Below are 26,688 nucleotides of genomic sequence, written 5' to 3' on the forward strand. Positions count from 1 at the left end.
ATGGGTGGGAGTGGAGGGGACAAGGAAATGGGAGATTTAAGTCAAATGATACAAAATAGCAGACATGAAGGATGAAGAAGTCTAGAGATTTAATGTACAACATGAGGATTAAAGTTAATAAAATTGTATTGTACTCGGATTTTTGTTAATTAAGTAGATTTTAGCTGCTCTTGCCACACAAAAAGTAACTATGCGAGATGGTAGATATGTTAATCTGCTTCACTGCACTAACAGTGTAGTATCGATACATATCTATGTATCCTTATGTATTCCATAACATCATGTTGTAAACCTCAAATATACACAGTAAAATTTATTTTTAAAAAATCTATATTTAAAGATAAAGATATTTTAAGGAATTATCTCAGTGTCATCGGTGAATGTCATATAATGGCTTTATTATGTATCAAGTATTTAGAAGGCACGTAAAATATTTTTGTTTTACCTTGATAACATGTGATGCATCATTGCTCCTTGGCTGATCATTTGGCAACTGGTCTCTGTGGGTTAGCCATGAGTGCTTTAAAACTTGCTCAGTAGTGTACCGCTGATGCGGGTCCATATGAAGCATACGGGAAAGCAGATCCTAAATTAAAAAAAGAAAAAATATATATATGTGTGTGTGTATGTGTGTGTAACTATATATCATTCATATTTTTTTTTTCAAACTATGAAAGCATCAGTAGCTTTGCAATCTGCTTTACTTGACCTACACTTAGGGAAAACAAAACCTATATTCTGCACAGTTAACTGTCAAAAGAGAATCTTGAAACATATTTTTCAATACATGTAAATCCTTATTTATCATTTTTAAATCAGGGGATGCTAAATCTGTGGAACTGGAATGTGGTTAGTGAGGCAGAAGGAAAATCTAAAGTGGCTGGAGTTATCCTGAAATGTAATAAATGGTCAAAGGGAGAAAAGAGCTATTGAACCTTGATGGTAAGCTAGGCCCCAAGGTGTAAGGGTATGTATGTATAGATACAACATAGAAGGGAGGGTCCCAAGTAGTTAATCCAGTCAATAACTGGGAGTTTACTGTATAACATACTAAAGAAATCCAAATCCAATGTTAGCAACTGGCTTCTACCATAGTAATGGTCAGAGCATCATAAGTTTTTTGTTTGCTTGTTTTATTACAATAACCGTGAATATGTTTATTTTATTTCTGTTATAATTAAAAAATATGTATTTAATATAACCTAATAGTAAAACACAATTTCAAATATATTAAATGATGTAATACTTGTAAATAAACTACCTCTACCAAGTGTCTTTCAGAGAAATGAGAACTCTCCTTAACAAGCATTTTCTGACATAGAAACAAAGTCATCATTAGCCAACTTTTCATCAATAGCAGAAGGAGTAAAACTAAAGACTCTAAGTAGTAATATCAATTTCTGAAGAATGGTGTAATTGGTTGAAACGAGTAGGACAACCAGTCAAAAAAATCTACTGGTAAAAGAACAGATGTACAGAAATAAATGGAAAATTAATATTAAAAAGAATATTACAATGAACTATTTCACTAAAACAGGCCTACATGGTAATCATAAAAATGATAAAATTTCAGTAGTACAAGTACTTCTGCTTCTGACCAAGATGGAATACCAGGGACTGAATTAACTCAACTGCATGGAACAACCAAAAAAAAAACATAAAACATATGAAACAACAGTGTTCAGAAGATTAGATGTTAGGTAATGAAGAATAGTGATCCCTAAGAGATGGTAAACAAATCAGATAAGCATTATGATTACCCCAGCTTACCACCTTGAGAGAGTTTTCAGGCTACTGTACAGGTAAGGGAAATCCAGGCAAAGCCTGGTGGATTTGAGACAAGACTGAGAGTCAGGGGATACCAGTGCAGACAGCAGGAGAGTAAAAGAGGGGTGAGAGGAGCAGAGAAAGAGAGAATTATGGAGATCTGTAGAGGGTCTTTCTCAAATATTCAGCAGATTACTACTGATAAACACACATGTGAGAAAACAACCAAAGGCCTTGGAAAGGACTATCTGAGAGGAATGGAGGGAAAGCAGAACTCAAACAGGATGGAGAATATTGCCTGTTCCCATCAGCCAGATATAGAAAATTCCATAATTCAGGAAGTATTTGATAGAGTACTTGGAAGCATCTTGCCTCATTAGTGAGTAGCCCTAGACTAAATACTGTTCTAGTCCTGCCTATCAAATCTTAAAAGGAGGACCCAAAGATATCAAACAGTTTCGAGTAACTTAACTGCTGCCCAAATAAAGCTTAAGAATATTTATAGAAATACAAAAGTATTCACTGCCCACCAAGGTAATATTCACTATGTCTGACATCTGATTAAAAATTATCAGGCACGCAAAAAAGCTGGAAAATACAATAGTATATATACACAATGGAATACTACTCTGCCATAAAAAAATAATGAAATTCTGCCATTTGCAGCAACACGGATGAAGTTAGGGGAAATTATGTTAAGAGAAATAATCCAGGCACAAAAAGAGAAATACCACATGTACTCACTCATAAGTGGGAGCTAAAAAAATAAACAAATTTAAAAATAAAGGTACAATGATCACAATAATTCATTGAACTTTCAAATGGAGAGAACAGAACTGAGTCCACCAGAGGTGGGAAACGGAGGGGGGGATAGCAAGAAACTGGTAAAGGGCTACAAAAATGATTACATTGTATAACATAGAATATACTAATTATCCTGAGCATCACACATTACACACCGGTGTAGATATTTGATGCTGTACTCCACAGATATATACAACCATGTTTCATTAAATAAAAAAATTAAAATTGAAAAAAAGGAAAGACAAAAATCAATCAAAACTGATCCAAAAGTGACATGTTAGAAATAGCAAAGACATTAGAGTACTTATTTTAACTTTATTCCAGATGTTCAAAAGTTAAGTAGAAATACAGAAAATACAAAAAGGCACAAATAAAACTTCTAGAGATTAAAATTAAAATGTGAGATAAATAATAAACTGAATGAGATTAACAGCAAATTTGGCAGAAAAAAAGATTGGTGGAGACACAGCATTAGATACCATCCAAAAAGAAACACAGTATAAAACAAACAAGCAAAACAGCAGAGCATCAGTGACCTGTGGGACAACTTCAAGTAGATATATGTGTGTGAAGGGGGTGTGTATGTGCAAGTGGGGTCCCAAAAGAAAAGGAGGACAAAAAATATTTAAAGAAATAATGCCCCACAAATTCCCAAATTGATGAAAATCGCAAACCCATAGATCCAAGAAGCTCAATGAACCTCAAGTACAAGAAAAATAAAGAAAATTACATCAAGACACATCAAAAACAAATTGCTCAAAACCCAAGATATAGACAAAAGCTTAAAAGGAGCTAGAGGGAAAAGAAAAGATGTTACATATAGTGAAATAAAGACAAGGTTAACAGATTTCTTGTCCATAAAAAATAGAAATCAGAAGACTATGGATCAGTATCGTTAAAGTACCAAAAGAAAAAAATGTCAACCTAGAATTTTAAATTGAATGAACGTATCTTTCAAAACAAAGGTGAATATTACCAAGGATAAAGAAGGTCATTTTATAATGACAAAGGGAACAATTAATCAAGAGGACAAACTAAGAAGCATTTATTCACGTAAAAAAAGAGCTTCGAAATACATAAAGCAAAAATCATTATAACTACAAAGAAAAATAGAAAAATCCATAATTAGGTTGAAACAAGAAAGTAGGTATCACTAAGAGTCTACAGATATTAACAGAATACTAAGGAAATATTATGAAAAATTTTATGCCTATATATATATATATATATACACACATATATGTGTGTATATATATATATATTTTGTGACCGGTAAGGGGATTGCAACCCTTGGCTTGGCGTTGTCTGCACCATGCTCAGCCAGTGAGTGCACCGGCCATCCCTATATAAGATCCGAACCCGAGGCCTCAGCTCTACCAGTGCTGCACTCTCCCGAGTGAGCCACGGGGCCAGCCCTATACCAATATACTTGACAGTGGACAAATTCCTTGAAAGAAAAAGAATGCCAATGCTCGCTCAAGAATAAACCACCTAAATAGCCATATACCTATTTATGAAACTGAGTTATTTCACTTAACACAATTTTCTCTGAGTTCAACCATGTTGTTGTAAATGGCAGTAATCTTATGTTATATATATTTTACCACAATAAAAACTTTTGGGAAAAAAAAAGAAACTGAATTTACAGTTAAAAACTTCCCACAAAGAAAACTCCAGGCCCAGGTGGCTTCACTGGTTAATTCTAACAAACATTTAAGAATAAATAACTCAAATTCTAAATAACTATTCCAGAAATTTGAAAAGAAGAGAAGGAAATGTTTCTCAACCCATTCAATGAGGCCAGTATTACTCTGATACCCACTCAAATCATTACAAAGGCATTACAAGAAAAGTAAAAACACACAAATATCCCTCATGAACATAGATGTAAAAATTATAAACACAATTTTAGCAAATCAAAGTCATCTATATATAAAGATTAATTTTTCATGATCAAATAGTATTTATCCTGAGAATACAAGGTTGGTATAACATTTGGAAATCAATGTAATTCAGACATATATAAATTTAACCAAAGAAAGAAAAAACTATGTGATTATCTCAATAAACAGAGAAAAAGCCTTTGATGAAATCCAGCATCCATCTTTAATAAAAATTTTCATTAAACCAGGAACAGAATGGAACTTCCTCAACATAATAAAAACAACTATGTAAAACCTACAGCTGACATCATCCTTAATGTTGAAAAATAAATACTTTCCCTCAAGATCAAGAAGGAAACAAGAATGTCTTACTCTCTCCACTTCTACAACACTATACTGGAAGTTCTAGCCATTGAAATAAAGAAAGAAAAGACATTCACATCAGAAAGAAAGAATTAAAACTATCTTTACCACAAATGATATTATCTTCTATGTAGAAAAACTGATGGAAACTACAAAAAAAACTGCTAGAATTAATAAGTGAATTTAACAAGGTTGTAGTATACAAGATCAATATATTAAAAACTTATCACAAAAAATTGAAAAATAAAATTTAAAGACAATACCATTTACAATAGGAAACACTTAGGGAAAATATACAATAAAAGGTGTGCAAGATCTGTACAACAAAAACTATAAAACATTGTTGAGAGAAATTAAAGAAGACCTAAGAAATTGGAGAGAGATACTGTGTTCATGGATCAGAGATCTCAATGTTGTTAAAATGTCAATTCTCTCCAAATTGATCTATGGATTTGACACAATATCATTCAAAATCCTAGCACTTTTTTTTTTGGGGGGGGGTGGAAATTGAGAAGCTGATTCTAAAATTCATAAGGATATGTAAAGGACCCAGAATACTCAAAACAAAACAAAAATAACAAAAAAACCCCAAATTTCTGAAAAAAGAAAACAGCTGAAAGACTAACAATACCTGATTTCAAAACTTAGTTATAAAGCAACAGTAATGAAGGCAGTGTGGTAATGGTGTAAAGATAGACAAGTAAGTCAGTGGAACAGAAGAGTATACAAATAGAACCATGCAAATTTTGACAGTTGATATTTAGTAAAGGTACAAATGCAATTCAGTGAAGAAAGAATAATATTTTCAACAAGTGGTGCTGGAAGAATTGGATATCCACACAGAAAAATGAACTTTGAACATACCTTGCTCAAATATTTAATCAAAATGGACCATAAGCCTAAAGATAAAATGTAAAACTATAAAATTTCTAGAAGAAAACAGAGGAAAATATTTCAAATCTTGGGTATGGCAATTTCTTAGCTATAATACCAAAACCAAAATACATAGAAGGGGAAAAAAGAAAAATTAACCTTAATCAAATTAGAAATGTCTGCCCTTAGAAAGATACAAGAGAATTAAAAAGGCAATCCACAGACTGAGAAAAATTATTTGCAAAGCAGAAATCTAGGCCGGCCTGTGGCTCACTCGGTAGAGTGCGGTGCTGCTAACACCAAGGCCACGGGTTCGGATCCTATATAGGGGTGGCCGGTTTGCTCACTGGCAAAGCAGAAATCTGACAGAGAACTTGAATCCAAAATATTTTAGAAACTCTCAAAACTCAAGAAAATAAACACAATAAAAAAGGGAGACAAAAGATAAATGGATGGCAAATAAACTCATGAAAAATGCTGAACATCATTAATCGCTAGGGAAATGCAAATTAAAACCATTACGAGATATTATCACACACCTTTTAAAATAGCTAAAATTAAAAAAGAATGACCATATTAAGTATCAACAAGGATATGGAAGAACTAAAACTCTCATAAACTGCTGGTGGGAATGTAAAATGATACAGGTACTTTGAAAAAGTTTGGTGGTTTCTGAAAAAGTTAAACATATTACCCAATTTATAGAAAAAATGAAAGGTATACATCCATACAAACATTTACATGTATTCACAGCAGCTTTATTTGTAATATCACAAACCTGCAAACAATCCTAATGTCCATGAAGAGGTACTTGAATGAATTTCAGCATACCCATACAAAGGAATATTATTTGGCAATAAAAAAGAATAAACTATTGATATACACCAACAATATGGATGAATCTCAAAATAATTGTGATGCATGAAAAAGAACAAAAAATAGTACAGATTGTATGATTTAATTTATAAACATTTCTAGAAAATACAAACAAACCTATACTTTCAGACAGCAGGTCCATGGTTGCCAGGGAGTGAGGGAGATGGGCAATTGTGAGTGAGGGATTTGGGGAAGGAGGGAAGAATTAGAAAGAAGCATGAGGAAAGTTTTAAAGGTGATGGATATGGATATGTTCACTCTTGATTTTTGTGATGATTTTATTGGTGTGTATATGTGTCATGACATTAAATTAAATTATATTTTTTATTTTTAAAAATTTATTTATTATTATTATATTTTACGTTCTAAAATGTTGTTGTGGAGCAGTTGGGGGTAGAGGGAAATGGAAAAGGGTAGAGGGATGAGGTGGGAGGAGGATGGGGGGGCATGGTTGAGGCCACAGCACCCCCCTCATTCTGGCAGGATGGTCCAGGGGGCTTCTGGAGGCAGTTCAGTCATGGCTGGATGAGGGGGCATGGCTGAGGCTCTTGATCCCCCACTGCCCTAGCTCAGAAATCTGGGGCACTGCCAGCAGCACCCTGGTGGCTGTTGCCAGGCTGGAGATAGAAATCCTGGAGGCATGGATAAGGGCTTCGACCCCACCCCACCCAGGCTTGGGAGCACAAGGCACTTCCAGTGGCAGCTTCATGGTCACTGTTGGGCTGGATGTGGATTTCTGAGGACAGCATGGCTGTCCTTTGTTGGTGGTAGACATTTAATGATTAATATCAGAACTTTGATCTGTGGGTTTTTTGTTTTTTCTTTCAATTCTATGTTGGATTACTCACTATTCCCAGCACTTCAACTCTGCACTTGAAGTAATTTGTTATGCTTTGCTTACTTCTAAACTGGAGGAAATTCCTGTGGGAACCAGCACTTGAGCCCTATAGTTGACTTAAATTTCTGCTTTGCTGCTGATTCCCTGGGGAAGGCTTTTTGTGCAGTTCTGAGTTTAATTGTTGACCTTATATGCACTTCCTGGTCTTGTGAGGTCTGGTACACCTGGATTGTATGGAAATGCTGGTTTGGGCCTGAGTCTTTTCAGCAAACTACACCCCCTGCAGTTCTATACTAATGACCAGTCTCCTCTGAGTGGTCCTGTGTTGATTGCTGGGCAGATCAGCTGCCAATACTATGTCCCAATGTTCCCCTGGTGGGTCCATCCCCCCACTGCCCACATTCCAAAAACTTCCCATGGGACAGGCCATGTGTCAGTTCCTTGCAATAACTCACTGGCCTCTGACTGGCTCCATTTCTCAGTTGTCTGTGGCCCCTTGCTCCTATGTGGGTCCATGGGAACCCTGTTAGTGGTCTTGCTGGCCTGGGGGCCACCAAGGCTCTCTTCTCCCCTACAGCCTCCAAGGAACTTCATATGAAGGGCACAGCAGCAGCTTTAGCCATATTTTGCTTGATGTGCTCATCAGGGTGAGACTTGAAGTTTTGGGGGCTCAAAAAAGTTGGAGCAGTCCTTTCTACTTCTCGTCATGGCTTTTCCTGCCTTCATGAGCTCCGTAAGTCTCTCCTCCTCTTCCCCTGAGCACTAGTGGCCCCAGCTTGGCAGTTGTTGCTTTTCAATAGACGTAAATTGGTTGATTGTGGGAGAGGGTAACACTGGGTACCATCTATTCTGCCATCTTGATCAGAAGTCTAAATTATATAGTTTAAGCACATGCATTTGATTGTGTATGAAGTATTCCCCATTATGATTTTTTTTTAATAAAAATCAAGGGGCTAGGAGGCCAATGACACTCAGGCCCCAAGACAGCAGCAGGCAACTGAGCATCAGCAACACTCCCTACTATTGCTGCAGATGCCAGTGCCAGGGTGGAACAAGTGGACCATGAAAGCGTCTGCCTCAATGAATAAACAGCAATGGAGGGATACCAGAAATATGAAAAACCAAGAAACTATGACACCACCAAAGGAATATAACTCTCAAGTACTGGATCCCATAGAAGAGCAAATCCTTGAAATGACTGACACGGAATTTTAAGCAACAATTCTAAGGACGCTAAATGAAATACAAGAAGACTCAGTTAGACAACACAAAGAAATGACAAAAAGTATACAGGATGTGAAAGTAAAAACATACAAAGAAATTAATGCCCTAAAAAAGAATGTAGCAGAGCTTGTGGGGCTGAAGGATTCATTCAACAAAATATAAAACACAACAGAGAGCTTAACCAGCAGACTAGAACAAAAAGAAGGGAGAATATCTGACCTTGAAGATGGCCGGTACAAAATAAAACAGGCAGACCAAAAAAGAAAAAATAAAAAAATAATTTTAAAAAATTGAAGAAAATCTAAGAGAGATAACAGACAACCTTAAGCGTTCAAATATTGAAATCATGAGTACTCCAGAAGGGGAGGAAAAAGAAATGGCATTGAAAACATATTAAAAGAAATAATAGCAAGAGATGCAGATCTTCAGATTCAGGAGGCTCAAAGATCCCCAAACATATTCAACCCAAAAAGGTATTCTCCAAGACATGTTATAGGCAAGTTGGCAAAACTCAAAGACCAAGACAATCTTAAAAGCTGCAAAAGTGAAGCATCAAGTCACCTAAAAGGGAGCCCCTATCAGACTAACTTCAGACTTTTCATAGGAAACCCTAAAAGCCAGAGAGAATGAGATGATAGTATCAAATACTAAAAGACAAAAATTGCCAGCCAAGATACTTTACCCAGCAAGGCTATCCTTCTGAAATGAAGTACAAATAGTATATTTTCCAGACAAAGACTGAGGGAGTTCACTACCACACAACCAGCCTTACAAAGCAAAAGAAACAATTAACAGAGTGAAAAGACAACCAACAGAGTGGGAGAAAATATTTGCAAAATATTCATCTGACAAAGGATTAATATCCAGAATACAGAAGCAACTCAAACAACTTCACAGCAAAACACAAGTAACCCAATTAAAAAATGGACAAAGGAGCTGAATAGGCATTTATCAAAAGAAGATATACGAATGGCCAACAGACACATAAAAAAATGCTCAATATCACTCAGCATTCGGGAAATGAAAATCAAAACCACTTTGAGATACCATCTCACTCCAGTTAGGATGGCTAATATCCAAATGATTGAGAACGATATATGCGGGTGAGGATGAGGAGAAAAAGGAACCCTCCTACACTGTTGGTGGGACTACAAAATGGTGCAGCCTTTATCGAAATTGGTATGGAGGTTCCTCAAACAATTACAGATAGACCTACCACATGACTCAGCTATTCCAATGCTGGGTATATACCCAGAGGAATGGAAATCCTCATGTCAAAATGATACCTGTACTCCCATGTTTATTGCAGCACTATTTAAATTAGCTAAGAGTTGGAACCAGCCTAAATACCCATCATCAGATAAGTGGATAAGGAAAACATGGTATATCTACACAATGGAATCTTACTCTGCTATAAAAAGAAAATGAAATACTACCATTCACAGCAACATGGATGGACTTAGAGAAAATATATTAAGTGAAATAAGCCAGGCACAAAAAGAAATACAACGTGTTCCTACTTATTTGAGGGAGCTAATAAAATAAATAAATAAATATACAAACAAATGTTGCAGGGGGGACAACAATCACAACATTTCCTTGAACTTGTTAAGACAAGTGAACAGATATGACGTTGATGGGGAGAGGTGGGAAAAGGAGGAATTGGTAAAGGGACATGAAAATCAACTACACTGTATGTTGATAAAATAAAATAAAAACCAAAAAATACATAAAACACATGAAAAAAAATCAATGGTCTGGCCCAAAAGAATAAGTCACTCTACTCCCACTCATCAAAGTTATGTTTCAACATAAAAATTGCCTATGCAGGCTAAAACTGAATAAGGAAAAAAAAATACTACTGTGTTCATCATTAAAACTTTTCTACTTGCTTGAGGACACTGACAAATTATATTGAACGGTACTGGTAGTGATAAAGGTGAGAAAATAAAGAACTTTAGGAGATAGGTCTTTGCATATTTTTTTGAGATTTTTTTATTATTAGCATATTCATTGTTAAAATGCAGAATGTACCTCTATGCCTTTAATTTTACTCACAACGGTCACTATTACTAATGGGTAGTTCAAAAATTAACATTTGATTGTCACAGTGCTTTATATTCTTAATAATATCACCTAACATTTATTGAACATGTTACTATGTGCCACATATAAACCTGTTTTTATACAGACACACAGTGTTCCATAACACATATAAGCTGGTTAATCTTTCTAACAACCCTGAGGTAGGTATAGGTACTACTACTGTCATCACTTTAGAGATGTAAAACTGAGGCACAAGGAAGGTAAGAAACATTCCCAAGGTAACATAGCTAGTAACAGAGCCAGGCTATGCATGTAGGCAGTGTGACTACTGACTCATGCTCAAGTGCTAAACTATATTTACCTCTCATTCTTCCCCCATTAAACTCAATATTGATGCCCGAATTCTGTATAATTATTACTGCTTTCTTTTTAAAGTAATAACTATCACAGAGACACAGTAAGTGCTCAATGTTTATAGCATTAAATAAGCATCCATGGAAAATATAAAAATCCCTGATCTAGACAAAATGAATTATTCATAATGAAGTACAACATTGTTTTAATGTATATACAATGAACACAATTAAATGAAATTTAAGTACAGTTAAAGCTAGAATGGCCATATAATTTGTGATCTAAACCAGTACATCTGAGAGTGAAAGGTAAACCAGGACCATTCCAGGCAATCTGTGATATATGGCAAACCTAATTAAAGCAAAAGGGATATAATTACTCTTGGGGTAAAATTTAACTAAGTTATATAAGACTAAGGCACTTTTATACATATTCTATAGGTGACTTAACATGCAAAATGGTCAATTTATATTTGGAAAGAAAGACTGAAAAGTAGAGTCTCCTGATGTGTAGCTCAAAATGAAAGTGTAGTAAATGTGGTCCTACCATAAATGCGTACAAAACTTTATAATCCTTGTTTTCTAGGAAAGATATTAACAGAATGTTGATTAGTTTATACTATCAAATGACTTCATAGCAGAAGTACCAACATTTTGCTACTTTCTTTTAAAGAACCTGAAGTGATTTTAATAGGACTTAATTATCGTATTTCTTTTAGCCTCCCTCAGAAACAAGTAGCACGTTCTCCTTGGCAGAATGCAAAGGATGGATGACAAATGGACAAGCAAAAGTATCATTATCTTAAGTAATATACTTTGAATTTTCTTGATAGCTAAAATAAGATGAAAATGAGCTCTACCACAGTTCACAATAATCTGTCACTTCCATATGAGTTATTTTTCATTTTTCCAAAGTGTATTTGGTAAGTGCTGGACAGTGTTAAAAAAGAAAAGATATTAGGCTACCAAGGAGCCAATTGTGCACAGAGCAGGGAGATGTCCAGCAGGGGAGGCGGAAGATCCTCAGAGACAACAAACCCTGCAGTGACACCATGTGACCCAGCAGCCGAGTGCGTGTGGAGCAGGAAGATGTCCAGCAGGGGAGGTGGAAGTTCTGCAGACACCACACGCCCTGCAGTGCTGGCCCACAACACAGCAGGTAGGCCTCACATCCACCACCTGACTCCACATACGGCCCAGCCGAGTGCACGCAGAGCAGGGAGACTTCCCAGTTACCGGAAAAGACACGTATCTTCAGATTCAGAAAGCTCAAAGATCTCCAAACTTATTCAACACAAAAAGGTCTTCTCCAAGACATGTTATAGTCAAATTGGCAAAACTTAAAGACAAAGAATCTTAAAAGCTGCCAGAGAGAAGCATCAAATCACCTATAAGGGAGCTCCAATTAGACTAACATCAGACTTTTCATCACAAACCCTAAAAGCCAGAAAGAAGTGGGATGATATAGAGTTTCAAGATGGCGGCGGCTGTGGCGGCTGGCGCGGAGTAGCTGAGGTGGAAAAGGTGGCCACTGGGCCTCAGGCAGCCGGGAAACTTGTGGACCTTCCTCTGGCCATCTCTTAAGGGAGGACTGCTGCTGCTGGCCGGTCGTGGGGGCTCAACGCCACTTTGCCCCCGGCAGGAGAGGCTGCCTCATTTACAGGCAACAGCTTTGAAGTGTGGAGCAGGAAAAGAACTAATTCTTAGCTGCAAAAGCGAGTCTTGAAACAGGGAACACGGCGCCAGGGCTACTGTGGATGCAGCCAGGATCCCGGAGGCTGGGGCCGCACTGAAGGCGGCCAGCTGCCCTATTCAGGATTCGAGGTTTCAGGCCGGCATTAAAGAAGATTCCTGGGAGCGCCCGAGCGGCGCCGCGACTGAACAGCCCGAGGCGGCAGCGCCGAGAACACGGAAGGCAACAAACCAGAGACAGAGCGAGCGCCCGACCTGGCACAGCACTATCCTATAGAACAAGAAGACCTTGAAATAACTGACAAGGAATTTCGAGTGATAATTCTAAGGAAACTGAATGAGATACAAGAAAACTCAGCTAGACATCATGATGAAATGAGGAAAAGTATACAGGATCTGAAAGAGGAAATATATAAGGAAATCAATGTCCTGAAAAAAAATGTAGCAGAACTTGCTGAACTGAAGAAGTTATTCAGCGAAATAAAAAACACAACGGAGAGTTTAACCAGCAGGCTTGTCGAAGTTGAAGAGAGAACCTCTGAACTTGAAGATGGGCTGTTTGAAATAACACAAGCAGACAAAAGAAAGAAAAAAGAATCAAGGACATGGAAGAAAATCTGAGAGAGATATCAGACAACCTCAAGCGCTCAAATATCCGAGTCATGGGTATTCCAGAAGGGGAGGAAAATGGAGATTCCATTGAAAACATATTCAACAAAATAGTGGCAGAAAACTTCCCAGGTATAGGAAAAATCACAGATCTTCAGATCCAGGAAGCTCAACGATCTCCAAACGTATTCAACCCAAAAAGGCCTTCTCCAAGACATGTCATAGTCAAATTGGCAAAACTCAGAGACAAAGAGAGAATCTTAAAAGCTGCAAGAGAGAAGTGTCAAATCACCTATAAGGGAGCCCCAATCAGGTTAACATCAGACTTTTCATCACAAACCCTAAAAGCTAGAAAGGAATGGGATGATATTTTCAAAATACTAAAAGACAAAGATTGCCAGCCAAGAATACTCTACCCTGCAAGGCTATCCTTCTGAAATGAGGGGCAAATAGTATATTTCTCAGACAAACAAAAACTGCGGGAGTTCACTACCACAAGACCACCCTTACAAGAAATCCTCAAGGGAGTACTGGGTTTGGTTCCTGAAAAATAACTACCACTGCCATAAAAACCTAAGAAAAATCTAAACCCGCTAGTACAATAAAAATGGCATTCATGAAGAGAAAACAAGCTAACAAAAACACTATCTACAACCTAAGGAACCAACAAACAAAGAAACCAAACAGTAAATCAGAAAGCAAGGAACAAAAGACACCTAAGACAACCAAACAACCAATAAAATGCTAGGAATAAATCAACACCTTTCAATAACAACTCTTAATGTTAAAGGCTTAAATTCCCCAATTAAAAGACACAGACTGGCTGACTGGATCAAAAAGCAGGACCCAACTATATGCTGCCTACAAGAGACCCACCTCACCCATAAAGATTCACACAGACTAAGAGTGAAAGGATGGAAAAAGATTTACCATGCAAACAGAAAAGAAAAACGAGCTGGAGTGGTTATTCTTATATCTGACAAAATAGACTTTAAACTAAAAACCATAAAAAGAGACAATGAGGGACACTACTTAATGACAAAAGGACTGATCCATCAAGAAGACATAACAATCATAAATATGTACGCACCCAATGTTGGAGCAGCCAGATTTATAAAACAAACTCTATTAGACCTAAAGAAGGAAATAGACACTAATACCATAATAGCAGGGGACCTGAACACTCCACTGTCAATATTAGACAGATCATCTAGGCAAAGAATCAGTAGAGAAACACAAGATCTAAACAAGACTCTAGACCAATTGGAATTGGCAGATATCTACAGAACATTCCACCCAACAACCTCAGAATATTCATTCTTCTCATCAGCACATGGATCGTTCTCCAAGATAGATCACATATTAGGTCACAAATCAAGTCTCAATAAATTCAAAAAAATTGGAATTATCCCATGTATCTTCTCAGACCACAATGGATTAAAACTAGAAATTAATAACAAACGAAACTCTGGAAACTATACAAACACATGGAAATTAAACAGCATTCTACTTAATGACATATGGGTCCAAGAAGAAATCAAGCAGGAAATCAAAAAGTTTATTGAAACTAATGAAAACAATGATACATCATACCAAAACCTGTGGGATACTGCAAAAGCAGTACTGAGGGGAAAATTGATTGCATTAAATGCTCACTTCAGAAGAATGGAAAGATGGCAAGTGAACAACCTAACACTTCACCTTAAAGAACTAGAAAAACAAGAACAATCCAATCCTAAAGTTAGCAGACGGAAAGAAATCATTAAGATCAGAGCAGAACTGAATGAAATTGAAAACCAAAAAACAATTCAAAAGATCAACGAATCAAAAAGTTGGTTTTTTGAAAAGATAAATAAAATTGACAAACCATTAGCATGGCTAACACAAAAAAGAAGAGAGAAGACTCAAATAACAAAAATTAGCAATGAAAAAGGCGATATTACAACTGATTCATCTGAAATACAAGGAATCATTCGAGACTACTATAAACAACTATACGCCAACAAATTTGAAAATCTGGAGGAAATGGATAAATTTCTGGGCACACACAAGCTCCCAAAACTGAACCGTGAAGACGTAGAAAATTTGAACAGACCAATAACAATAAAGGAGATTGAAGCTGTTATCAGAAGGCTCCCACCAAAGAAAAGCCCAGGACCAGATGGATTCACAGCAGAATTTTACCAAACATTCAAACAGGAATTGACACCGATTCTTTACAAACTATTCCAAAAGATTGAAACGGACGCAAATCTCCCAAACTCATTCTATGAAGCAAACATCATCCTGATACCAAAACCAGGTAAAGATATAACCAAAAAAGAAAACTACAGGCCGATATCCTTGATGAATATAGATGCAAAAATCCTCACTAAAATACTAGCAAACAGAATACAGCAACACATACGAAAAATTATTCATCACGATCAAGTGGGATTCATCCCAGGGATGCAAGGTTGGTTCAACATACGCAAATCAATAAATGTGATACACCATATTAATAAACTCAAACACAAGGACCATATGATCATCTCTATAGATGCTGAAAAAGCATTTGATAAAGTTCAGCACTCATTCATGACAAAGACCCTCTATAAGTTAGGTATAGAGGGAAAGTATCTCAACATAATTAAAGCCATATATGCCAAACCCACTGCCAATATCATCCTGAATGGGGAAAAGCTGAAAGCTTTTCCTTTAAGAACAGGCACTAGACAAGGATGCCCACTCTCACCATTCCTATTTAACATAGTGTTGGAAGTACTAGCCAGAGCAATCAGAGAAGAGAAGGAAATAAAGGGCATCCAGATTAGAAAAGATGAAGTCAAACTGTCCCTGTTTGCAGATGACATGATCCTATATATCGAACAGCCTAAAACCTCTACAAAAAAACTGTTGGAATTGATAAATGATTTCAGCACAGTAGCAGGATACAAAATCAACACGCAAAAATCAGTAGCATTTCTTTTCTCCAATAGTGAACATGCAGAAGGAGAAATCAAGAAAGCCTGCCCATTTACAATAGCCACCAAAAAAATAAAATACTTAGGAATTGAGTTAACCAAGGAGGTGAAAAATCTCTATAATGAGAACTACAAACCACTGCTGAGAGAAATTAGAGAGGATACAAGAAGATGGAAAGATATTCCATGCTCTTGGATTGGAAGAATCAACATAGTGAAAATGTCCATACTACCCAAAGTGATATACAAATTCAATGCAATCCCCATCAAAATTCCAAAGACATTTTTCTCAGAAATGGAAAAAACTATTCAGACATTTATATGGAACAATAAAAGACCACGAATAGCCAAAGCAATGCTCAGCAAAAAAAATAAAGCTGGAGGCATAACACTACCTAACTTTAAGCTATACTACAAAGCTATAATAACCAAAACAGTATGGTACTGGCATAAAAACAGACACACTGATCAATGAAATAGAATAGAGAATCCAGAAATCAACCCACACACTTACTGCCATCTGATCTTTGACAAAGGCACCAAGCCTATTCACTGGGGAAGGGACTGCCTCTTCAGCAAGTGGTGCTGGGATAACTGGATATCGATATGCAGGAGAATGAAACTAGATCCATACCTCTCACCGTATACTAAAATCAACTCAAAATGGATTAAAGATTTAAATATACACCCTGAGACAATAAAACTTCTTAAAGAAAACATAGGAGAAACACTTCAGGAAATAGGACTGGGCACAGACTTCATGAATACGACCCCAAAAGCACGGGCAACCAAAGGAAAAATAAACAAATGGGATTATATCAAACTAAAAAGCTTCTGCACAGCAAAAGAAACAATTAAAAGAGTTAAAAGACAACCAACAGAGTGGGAGAAAATATTTGCAAAATATACATCTGACAAAGGATTAATATCCAGAATATATAAGGAACTCAAACAACTTTACAAGAAGAAAACAAGCAACCCAATTAAAAAATGGGCAAAAGAGCTAAGTAGGCATTTCTCTAAGGAAGATATCCAAATGGCCAACAGACATATGAAAAAATGCTCAACATCACTCAGCATCCGGGAAATGCAAATCAAAACCACATTGAGATACCATCTAACCCCAGTTAGGATGGCTAAAATCCAAAAGACTATGAACGATAAATGCTGGCAAGGCTGCGGAGAAAAAGGAACTCTCATACATTGTTGGTGGGACTGCAAAATGGTGCAGCCTCTATGGAAAATGGTATGGAGGTTCCTTAAACAATTGCAAATAGATCTACCATACGACCCAGCCATCCCACTGTTGGGAATATACCCAGAGGAATGGAAATCATCAAGTCGAAGGTATACCTGTTCCCCAATGTTCATCGCAGCAGTCTTTACAATAGCCAAGAGTTGGAACCAGCCCAAATGCCCATCATCAGATGAGTGGATACGGAAAATGTGGTACATCTACACAATGGAATACTACTCAGCTATAAAAACGAATGAAATACTGCCATTTGCAACAACATGGATGGACCTTGAGAGAATTATATTAAGTGAAACAAGTCAGGCACAGAAAGAGAAATACCACATGTTCTCACTTATTGGAGGGAGCTAAATTTAATATATAAATTCACACACACACATACACACACACACACACACAAACCGGGGGGGGGGAAGAAGATATAACAACCACAATTATTTGAAGTTGATACAACAAGCAAACAGAAAGGACATTGCTGGGGGGGAGGGGGGGAGGGAGAAGGGAGGGAGGTTTTGGTGATGGGGAGCAATAATCAGCTACAATGTATATCGACAAAATAAAATTTAAAAAAAATAAAAAATAAAAAAAATAAATAAATAAATAAATAAAAATTTTAAAAAAAAGAAATGGGATGATATATTCAAAATACTAAAAGACAGAGATTGCCAGCCAAGAATACTCTACCCTGCAAGGCTATCCTTCCAAAATGAAGGGCAAATAGTATATTTCTCAGAAAAACAAAAACTGTGGATGTTCACTACCACACAATCACCCTTACAAGAAATTCTGAAGGGAGTACTGGCTTTGGTACCTCAAAAACAATTACCACAACCATAAAAACCAAAGAAAAATCAAAACCAACTAGTATAATAAAAATGGCATCTATGAAGAGAAAACAAACAAACAAATAAAAGGCTATCTACAACCCAAAGAACCAACAAATACAGAAAACAAACATTAAATTAGAAAGAAAGGAACAAAAGACACTGAAGACATCCAAACAAAAATCAATTAAATGCTAGGAGTAAATCAACACTTTTCAATAGCAACTCTTAACGTAAAAGGCCTGAATTCCCCAATCAGACTGGCTAACTGGATTAAAAAGAAGAATCCAACTATACGCTGCCTCCAAGAGACTCACCTTACCCATAAAGACTCACATACACTAAGAGTGAAAGGATGGAAAAAGATTTACCAAGTAAACAGAAATGAAAAACGAGTTGGAGTAGCTATTCTTACAGGTGATAAAATAGACTTTAAACTAAAAACCATAAAAAGAGATAAGGAGGGCCACTACATAATGATAAAAGGATTGACCCATTAAGAAGACATAACAATCATAAATGTATATGCACCCAAAGTTGGAGCAGCCAGATTTATAAACAAAATCTATTAGACCTAAAGAAGGAAATAGACACTAATAGCATAATAGCAGGGGACCTGAACACCCGACTGTCAATATTGGACAGATTATCTAGGCAAAGAATCATCAGAGAAACACAAGATCTAAATAACACACTAGACCAATTGGACTTGGTAGATATCTACAAAACATTCCATCCAACAACCTCAGAATATTCATTCTTCTCATCAGCACATGGATCATTCTCCAGGGTAGATCACATGTTAGGTCACAAATCAAGTCTCAAAAATTCAAAAAAATTGGAATTATCCCATGTATTTTTTCAGACCACAATGGATTATAATTAGAAATGAATAACAAACAAAATCCTGGAAAATATACAAACACATGGAAATTAAACAGCATGCTACTTAATAACATATGGGTCCAAAAGGAAATCAAACAGGAAATCAAAAAATTTATTGAAACTAATGAAAATAATGATACATCATACCAAAACATGTGGCATACTGCAAAAGCAGTACTAAGCGGGAAATTTATCACATTAAATGCTTACTTCACCTTAAAGAACTAGAAACCCAAAGTTAGCAGACAGAAGGAAATCATTAAGATCAGAGCAGAAGTTAAAGAAATTGAAATCCAAAAAAGCATACAAATGATCAATGAATCAAAAAGTTGGTTTTTTGAAAAGATAAATAGAATTGACAAACCATTAGCACACCTAACTAAAAGGAGAGAAGATGCAAATAACAAAAAATAGAAATGAAAAAGCTGATATTACAACTGATATAGAAATGAAAAAGCTGATATTACAACTGATATATCTGAAATACAAGGAATCATTCGAGACTACTATAAACAACTATATGCCAACAAATTTGAAAATCTGGACAAAACTGATAAATTTCTGGACACACACAAGCTACCAAAACTGAGCCAAGAAGATGTAGAAAATCTGAACAGACCAATAACAATAAAGGAGATTGAAGCTGTTATCAGAAGGCTCCCACCAAAGAAAAGCCCAGGACCAGATGGATTCACAGCAGAATTTTACCAAATATTCAAAGAGGAATTGACACCAATTCTCTGCAAACTATTCCAAAAGATTGAAACAGAGGCAATTCTCCCAAACTCATTCTATGAAGCAAACATCACGCTGATACCAAAACCAGGTAAAGATACAACTAAAAAAGAACACTACAGGCTGATATCCTTGATGAATATACGTGCAAAAATCCCCAATAAAATACTGGCTAACAGAATACGGCAACACATACATGAAAGTATACACCACAATCAAGTGGGATTCATTCCCAGGATGCAAGGTTGGTTCAACATATGCAAATCAGTAAATGTGATACACCATATTAATAAACTCAAACACAAGGACCATATGATCATCTCTATAGATGCTGAAAAAGCATTTGATAAAATTCAACATTAAATCATGACAAAGACCCTCTATAAGTCAGGTACAGATGGAAAGTATCTCAACATAATTAAAGGCATATATGATAAACCCACTGCCAATATCATCCTGAATGGGGAAAAGCTGAAAGCTTTTCCTTTAAGAACAGGAACTAGACAAGGATGGCCCACTCTCACCACTCCTATTCAACGTAGTGTTGGAAGTACTAGCCAGAGCAATCAGAGAAGAGAAGGAAATAAAGGGCATCCAGATCGGAAAAGATGAAGTCAAACTGTCCCTCTTTGCAGATGACATGATCCTATATATTGAACAGCCTAAAGACTCTACAAAAAAACTCTTAGAGTTGATAAATGATTTCAGCCAAGTAGCAGGATACAAAATCAACACACAAAATCAGTAGCACTTCTATTCTCCAATAGTGAATATGCAGAAAGAGAAATCAAGAAAGCCTGCCCATTTACAATAGCCACCAAAAAAATAAAATACTTAGGAATTGAGTTAACCAAGGATGTGAAAAATCTCTAAAATGAGAACTACAAGCCAGTGCTGAGAGAAATTAAAGGGGATACAAGAAGATGGAAAGATATCCCATGCACTTGTATTGGAATCAACATTGTGAAAATGTCCATGCTACCCAAGGTGATACACAAATTCAATGCAATCTCTATCAAAATTCCAATGATATTTTTCTCAGAAATGGAGAAAAACTATCCAGACATTTATATACTATAACTGAAGACCAACAAAGCAATGCTGAGCAAAAAAAGTAAAGCAGGAGGCATAACACTACCTGACTTTAAACTATACGACAAAGCTATAATAAGCCAAACAGAATGGTACTGACATAAAAAAATACACACTGATCAATGGAATATAATACAGAATCCAGAAATCAACCCACACACCTACAGCCATCTGATCTTTGACAAAGGCACCAAGCCTATACACTGGAGAAGAGACTGCCTCTTCAGCAAAAGGTGCTGGGATAACTGGATATCCATATGCAGGAGAATGAAACTAGACCCATACCTCTCACCATATACTAAAATCAACTCAAAATGGATTAAAGAATTAAATATACACCCTGAAACCATAACACTTCTTAAAGAAGACATAGGAGAAACACTTCAGGAAATAGGACTAGACACAGACTCCATGAATACGACCCCATAAGCACGGGCAAACCAAGGAAAAATAAACAAATAGGAATGTATCTAATGTAACTAAAAAGCTTCTGCACACAAAAGAAACAATTAGGAGAGTTAAAAGACAACCAACAGATTGGGAGAAAACATTTTCAAAATATACATCTGACAAAAGATTAATATCGAGAATATACAAGGAACTGAAACAACTTTACAAGAAAAAACAAGCAACCCAATTAAAAAACGGGCAAAAGAGCTAAATAGGCATTTCTCAAAGGAAGATATATGAATGGCCAACAGGCATATGAAAAAATGCTCAACATCACTCAGCATTCGGGAAATGCAAATCAAAACTACACTGAGATACCATCTCACCCCAGTTAGGATGGCTAATATCCAAAAGACTCTGAACGATAAATGCTGGCGAGGTTGCGGAGAAAAAGGAACTCTCATAGATTGCTGTTAGGACTGCAAAGTGGTGCACCCTCTATGGAAAATGATATGGAGGTTCCTCAAACAATTTCAGATAGATCTACCATATGTCCCAGCTATCCCACTGCTGGGAATATACCCAGAGGAATGGAAATCATCAAATCGAAGGTACCTGTTCCCCAATGTTCATTGCAGCACACTTTACAATAGCTAAGAGTTGGAATCAGCCCAAATGTCCATCATCAGATGAGTGGATACAGAAATTGTGGTATATCTACACAATGGACTACTACTCTGCTATAAAAAAGAATGAAATACTGCCATTTGCAATGACATGAATGAACCTAGGGAGAATTATATTAAGTGGAACAAGTCAGGCACAGAAAGAAAAATATCACATGTTCTGACTTATTTGTGATAGCTAAAAAAATAAATAAATATATACACAAAAAACTTGGGTGGGCGGGAGGGAAGAAGACATAACAATTACAATTCCTTGAAGTTGATATGACAAGCAAACAGAAAGGACATTGTTGGTAGGGTGGGGGGAGAGGGAGGAGGTAGGGAGGTTTCGGTAATTGGCCACAATAGTCAACCACATTGTATATTGACAAAATAAAAAAAAAAAGAAAGAAAAGATACTAAGCTATGACAAGAATGATCATTTACGTATGATCAGTTGGGTATTTAGTTAGATAACCCAATTAGAAGAAAACCATTACTAACAAAAAATAATTAACTGAATCTAATCTGAACCTCAAAGATTTCTTATTTTTATATCCATCTTAAGAAAAAGCCAGTAAAACTCCAAATATTTTGACCATACATGAATACAGGAGTATAGCAATTTTCCTATTCTCACAGTACTCAGCAAATTCATTAAAGTTTAGAAACTAATGATTATAAATTCATCACTTCTGTTTTCAATTTTAATCATATGATTAGATATTTTTTATTACTCATTATATGTATTTAATTTTTTTAATTTTGTTTTTTTATTTCTTATAAGCATATTATTACAAATACCGATTTTTTTATGCCCTTTACATAACCTATCCCTACCCACAACCCCTCCACCCCACATCCCCATTATCTCTAGTATCCTTAGCTTTGTTTTCCCCTTCTGAAAGTTCAACATATTGTTTTGGTCTTTTCTTTCTTTCTTTTCTTTCTTTCTTCTTTCATTCCTTCCTTCTTTCCTTTTCTCCTTCCATCCTTCCTTCCTTCCTTCCTTTCTTTCTTAGCACCCAGTTATAAGTGAGAACAGTATTTCTCCATCCTCGTCTGGCTTAGTTCACTTAACACAATTTTCTCCAGACGCATCCATGTTGCTGCAAATGGCAGAATTTCATTTTTTTTATGGCTGACTAGTATTCCATTTTGTATATATACCACATTTTCCTTATCAAGTCGTCCATCAATAGACACTAAGATTAGTTCCACATTTAGCTACAGTAAATAGAGATGAAGTAAAAATGGGTGTGCAGGTATCCCTTCAACATGATGATTTCCATTCCTTTGGGTATATGCCCAGTAGTGGGATTGTTGGATCATACGGTAGTTAGATCTGTAGTTGTTTGAGGAATCTCCATACTGTTTTCCCTAATGGCTGTACTAATTTACAGTCCAACCAACAGTGTAGAAGAGTTCCCCTTTCCCCACATCCTTGCCAGCATTTGCTGTTCTTGGTCTTTTAAATAATGGCCAGTCTAACTGGGGTGAAATGATATCTCAACATGGTTTTAATCTGCATTTCTCTGATGACTAGTGATGTTGAGCATTTTTTCATATACCAGTAGTTCATTTGTATGTCTTCCTTTGATAAGTGTCTATTCATCTCTTTTGCCCATTTTTCAATTGGATTATTTATTTTTTTTACTGTATAGTTTTTTGAGTTCTGTATCTATCCTGGATATTAATCCCTTGTCAGATGTATAGTTTGCAAATACTTTCTCCCATTCTGTAGGTTGTCTTTCTGTTCTGTTTATTGTTTCCTTTGCTGCACAGAAGCTTTTTAATTTGATATAGTCCCATTTGTTTAATCATTTATTTATTTTTTTCTCTTTTTGCTTATGCTTTTGGGATCTTATTCATAAAGTCTTTGCCCAGTCCTACTTCCAGACGTGTTTCTGCTATGTTTTCTTTTAATAATTTTAAGGTTTCAGGTCTTATGTTTAAATCTTTACCCCATTTTGAGTTGATTTTGGTATATTTTGGTATGTTTGAGGTGCAGGTATGGTTTCATTCTTCTGCTTACAGAAGTCTAATTTTCTCAGCACCATTTATTGAAGGGGCAGTCTTTCCCCCAATGTATGTTCTCATTGCCTTTCTCAAAGATCAGGTCGCTGTAAGTATGTGGTTTTATTCCTGGGATTTCTATTCTATTCCATTGATCCAATTGTCTATTTTAATTCCAGTACTATGCTGTTTTGGTTACAACAGTTTTTTAATATAATTTGAAGTAGGGTAGTGTTATGCCTCTGGCTTTATTTTTTTTGCTCAGGATTGCTCTGGCAATTTGGGTTCTTTTGTAGTTCCACATGAATGTTAGGATTGCTTTTTCTATTCCTGTGAAGAATGAAATTGGTATTTTGATGGAGACTGCATTCAATCTGTAGATTGCTTTGGGTAGAATAGTCATTTTCACAATGTTAATTCTTCCCACCCAAGAGCATGGTATGCCTTTCCATCTTTTTGTGTCCTCTTTAATTTCTTTCAGTAGTGATTTGTAGTTTTCATTGTAGAGATCTTTCACTTCCTTGATTAAATTGATTCCTAGGTTTTTTTTGTTTTTTTTTTTTTTGGCAACTATTATAAATGAGCTCATTTTCTTGATTTATTTTTCCCCTAGTTTGTTACTGGAGTATAAGAATGCTAGTGATTTGGGGGTGTTAATTTTGTATCCTGCATCATTACTGAAATTGTTGATCAGGTCTAAGAATTTTTTAGTAGAGTCTATAGGTTTTTCTATATATAAGATCATGTCATCTGCAAAAAGGGATAGTTTGACTTCATCCTTTCCTATACGGATGCCCTTTCTTTCTTTCCCTTCCCTGATATCTCTGGCTAGTACTTCCAACAAAATGTTAAATAAGAGTGGTCAGAGTGGACATCCTTGTCTTGTTCTTGTTCTTAAGGGAAAAACTTTCAATTTTTTCCCATTTCAGGATGATATTGTCAGTGGGTTTGTCATATATGGATTTAATTGTGTTGAAATATTTTCCTATATACCTAATTTGTTGAGAGTCTTTATCATGAAGGGATGCTGAATTTTGTCAAATGCTTTTTCTGCATCTTTTGAGATAATCAAATGGTTTTTGTCCTTGATTTTATTGAAGTGACATATCACATTTATTGACTTGCATATGTTGAACTATCCTTGCCTCCCTGGGATGAATCTCACTTGATCATGTTGTACAATTTTTTGATGTGTTGCTCTATTCTGATTGCTAATATTTTGTTGAGGATTTTTGCATCTATGTCCATCAGTGAAATAGGCCTGTAATTTTCTATTTTGTTGTATCTTTGTCTGGAATTATTTCAATTTTTTTTTATATTTGTTGAGACTTCATTTGTGACCTAACATATGGTCAATCCTGGAAAATGAGAGAAGAATGTGCTGATGAGAAGAATGTGTATTCTCTAACTGTTGGATGAAATGTTCTGTAGATGTCTGCCAGCTCCAATTGGTCTAAGGTGTAGTTTAAGTCATGTATTTCTTTGTTGATTTGTTGCCTGGAAGATCTGTCCAATGCTGAGAGGTGGGAGTTCAGGTCAGTCACTCTTACTGTATTAGGGTCTATCTCTTTCTTTAGGTCTATTAGTGTTTGATTTACATATCTGGGTGCTCCAGTGTTGGGTGCATACATATTTATGACTGTTATGTCTTCTAACTGGATAAATCCCTTTATCATTATACAATGGCCTTCTTTTTCTCTTTTTATGGTTTTCGGTTTGAAGGCTATTTTATTCACTATAACATTAGCTATTTCTGCTCATTTTTGGTTTTCATTTGCATGGTATATTTTTTCTATCCCTTTACATTTAGTCTGTTTGTCTTTATAATTGAGGTGGGTCTCTTGAAGACAGCATATAGTTGGGTATAGCTTTTTAATCTAATCAGTCAATCTGTGTCTTTTGAATGAGGGGTTTAATCCATTTACATTTAGCATTGTTATTGGACCAATTGGACCTGACAGACAATTAGAGAATACACATTCTTCTCATCAGCATGTGGAACATCCTCCAGGATAGACCACATATTAGTTCACAAATCAAGCCTCAGAAAATTTTTAATAACTGAAGCCATTCCAAGTATCTTTTCAGACCACAATGAATTAAAACTGGAACTCAATAAAAAGCAAAATTCTGGAAACTATATACAAGTGCATGGAAACTAAACAACAGAGTCCTAATGACCTATGGGTCCAAGAGTAAATTAAACAGGAAATCAAAAAATAATTCTTGACACTAATGAAAATAAACATACATTATACCAAAACTTGTGTGATACTGCAAAAGCAGTAGTAAGAGGGAAGTTTATTGCAATAAATGCTTGCATCAAAAGAATGGAAAGACTTCAAATAAATGACCTAACACTATGCCTCAAAGAACTAGAAATACAACAACAATCCAATCCTAAATCTAGTATATGAAAAAAAAATAATTAAGATCAGGGCAGAAGGAAATGAAATAGAGATCCCAAAATGATATAAATATCAATGAACCAAAAAGTTTTTTTTTTTAAAGATAAGTAAAATAGACGATCAATTA

General features: G+C 35.9%; 1 protein-coding gene across 2 annotated transcripts in view; it reads right to left on the bottom strand.

Annotated features, from left to right (window-relative positions):
• The window catches only part of RPS6KA6 (ribosomal protein S6 kinase A6), a 166,332-nt gene that overhangs the window by 2,796 nt on the left and 136,848 nt on the right, over positions 1-26,688 (bottom strand). For both annotated transcript variants that reach the window (XM_063083125.1, XM_063083126.1), the window contains exon 21: positions 446-586. In XM_063083125.1, the coding sequence (XP_062939195.1) occupies positions 446-586 (141 nt within the window). The remainder of the gene's footprint in view (positions 1-445; positions 587-26,688) is intronic.

The sequence above is a fragment of the Cynocephalus volans genome, chromosome X (genome assembly GCF_027409185.1).
Source record: "Cynocephalus volans isolate mCynVol1 chromosome X, mCynVol1.pri, whole genome shotgun sequence".
Lineage (NCBI taxonomy): Eukaryota > Metazoa > Chordata > Mammalia > Dermoptera > Cynocephalidae > Cynocephalus > Cynocephalus volans.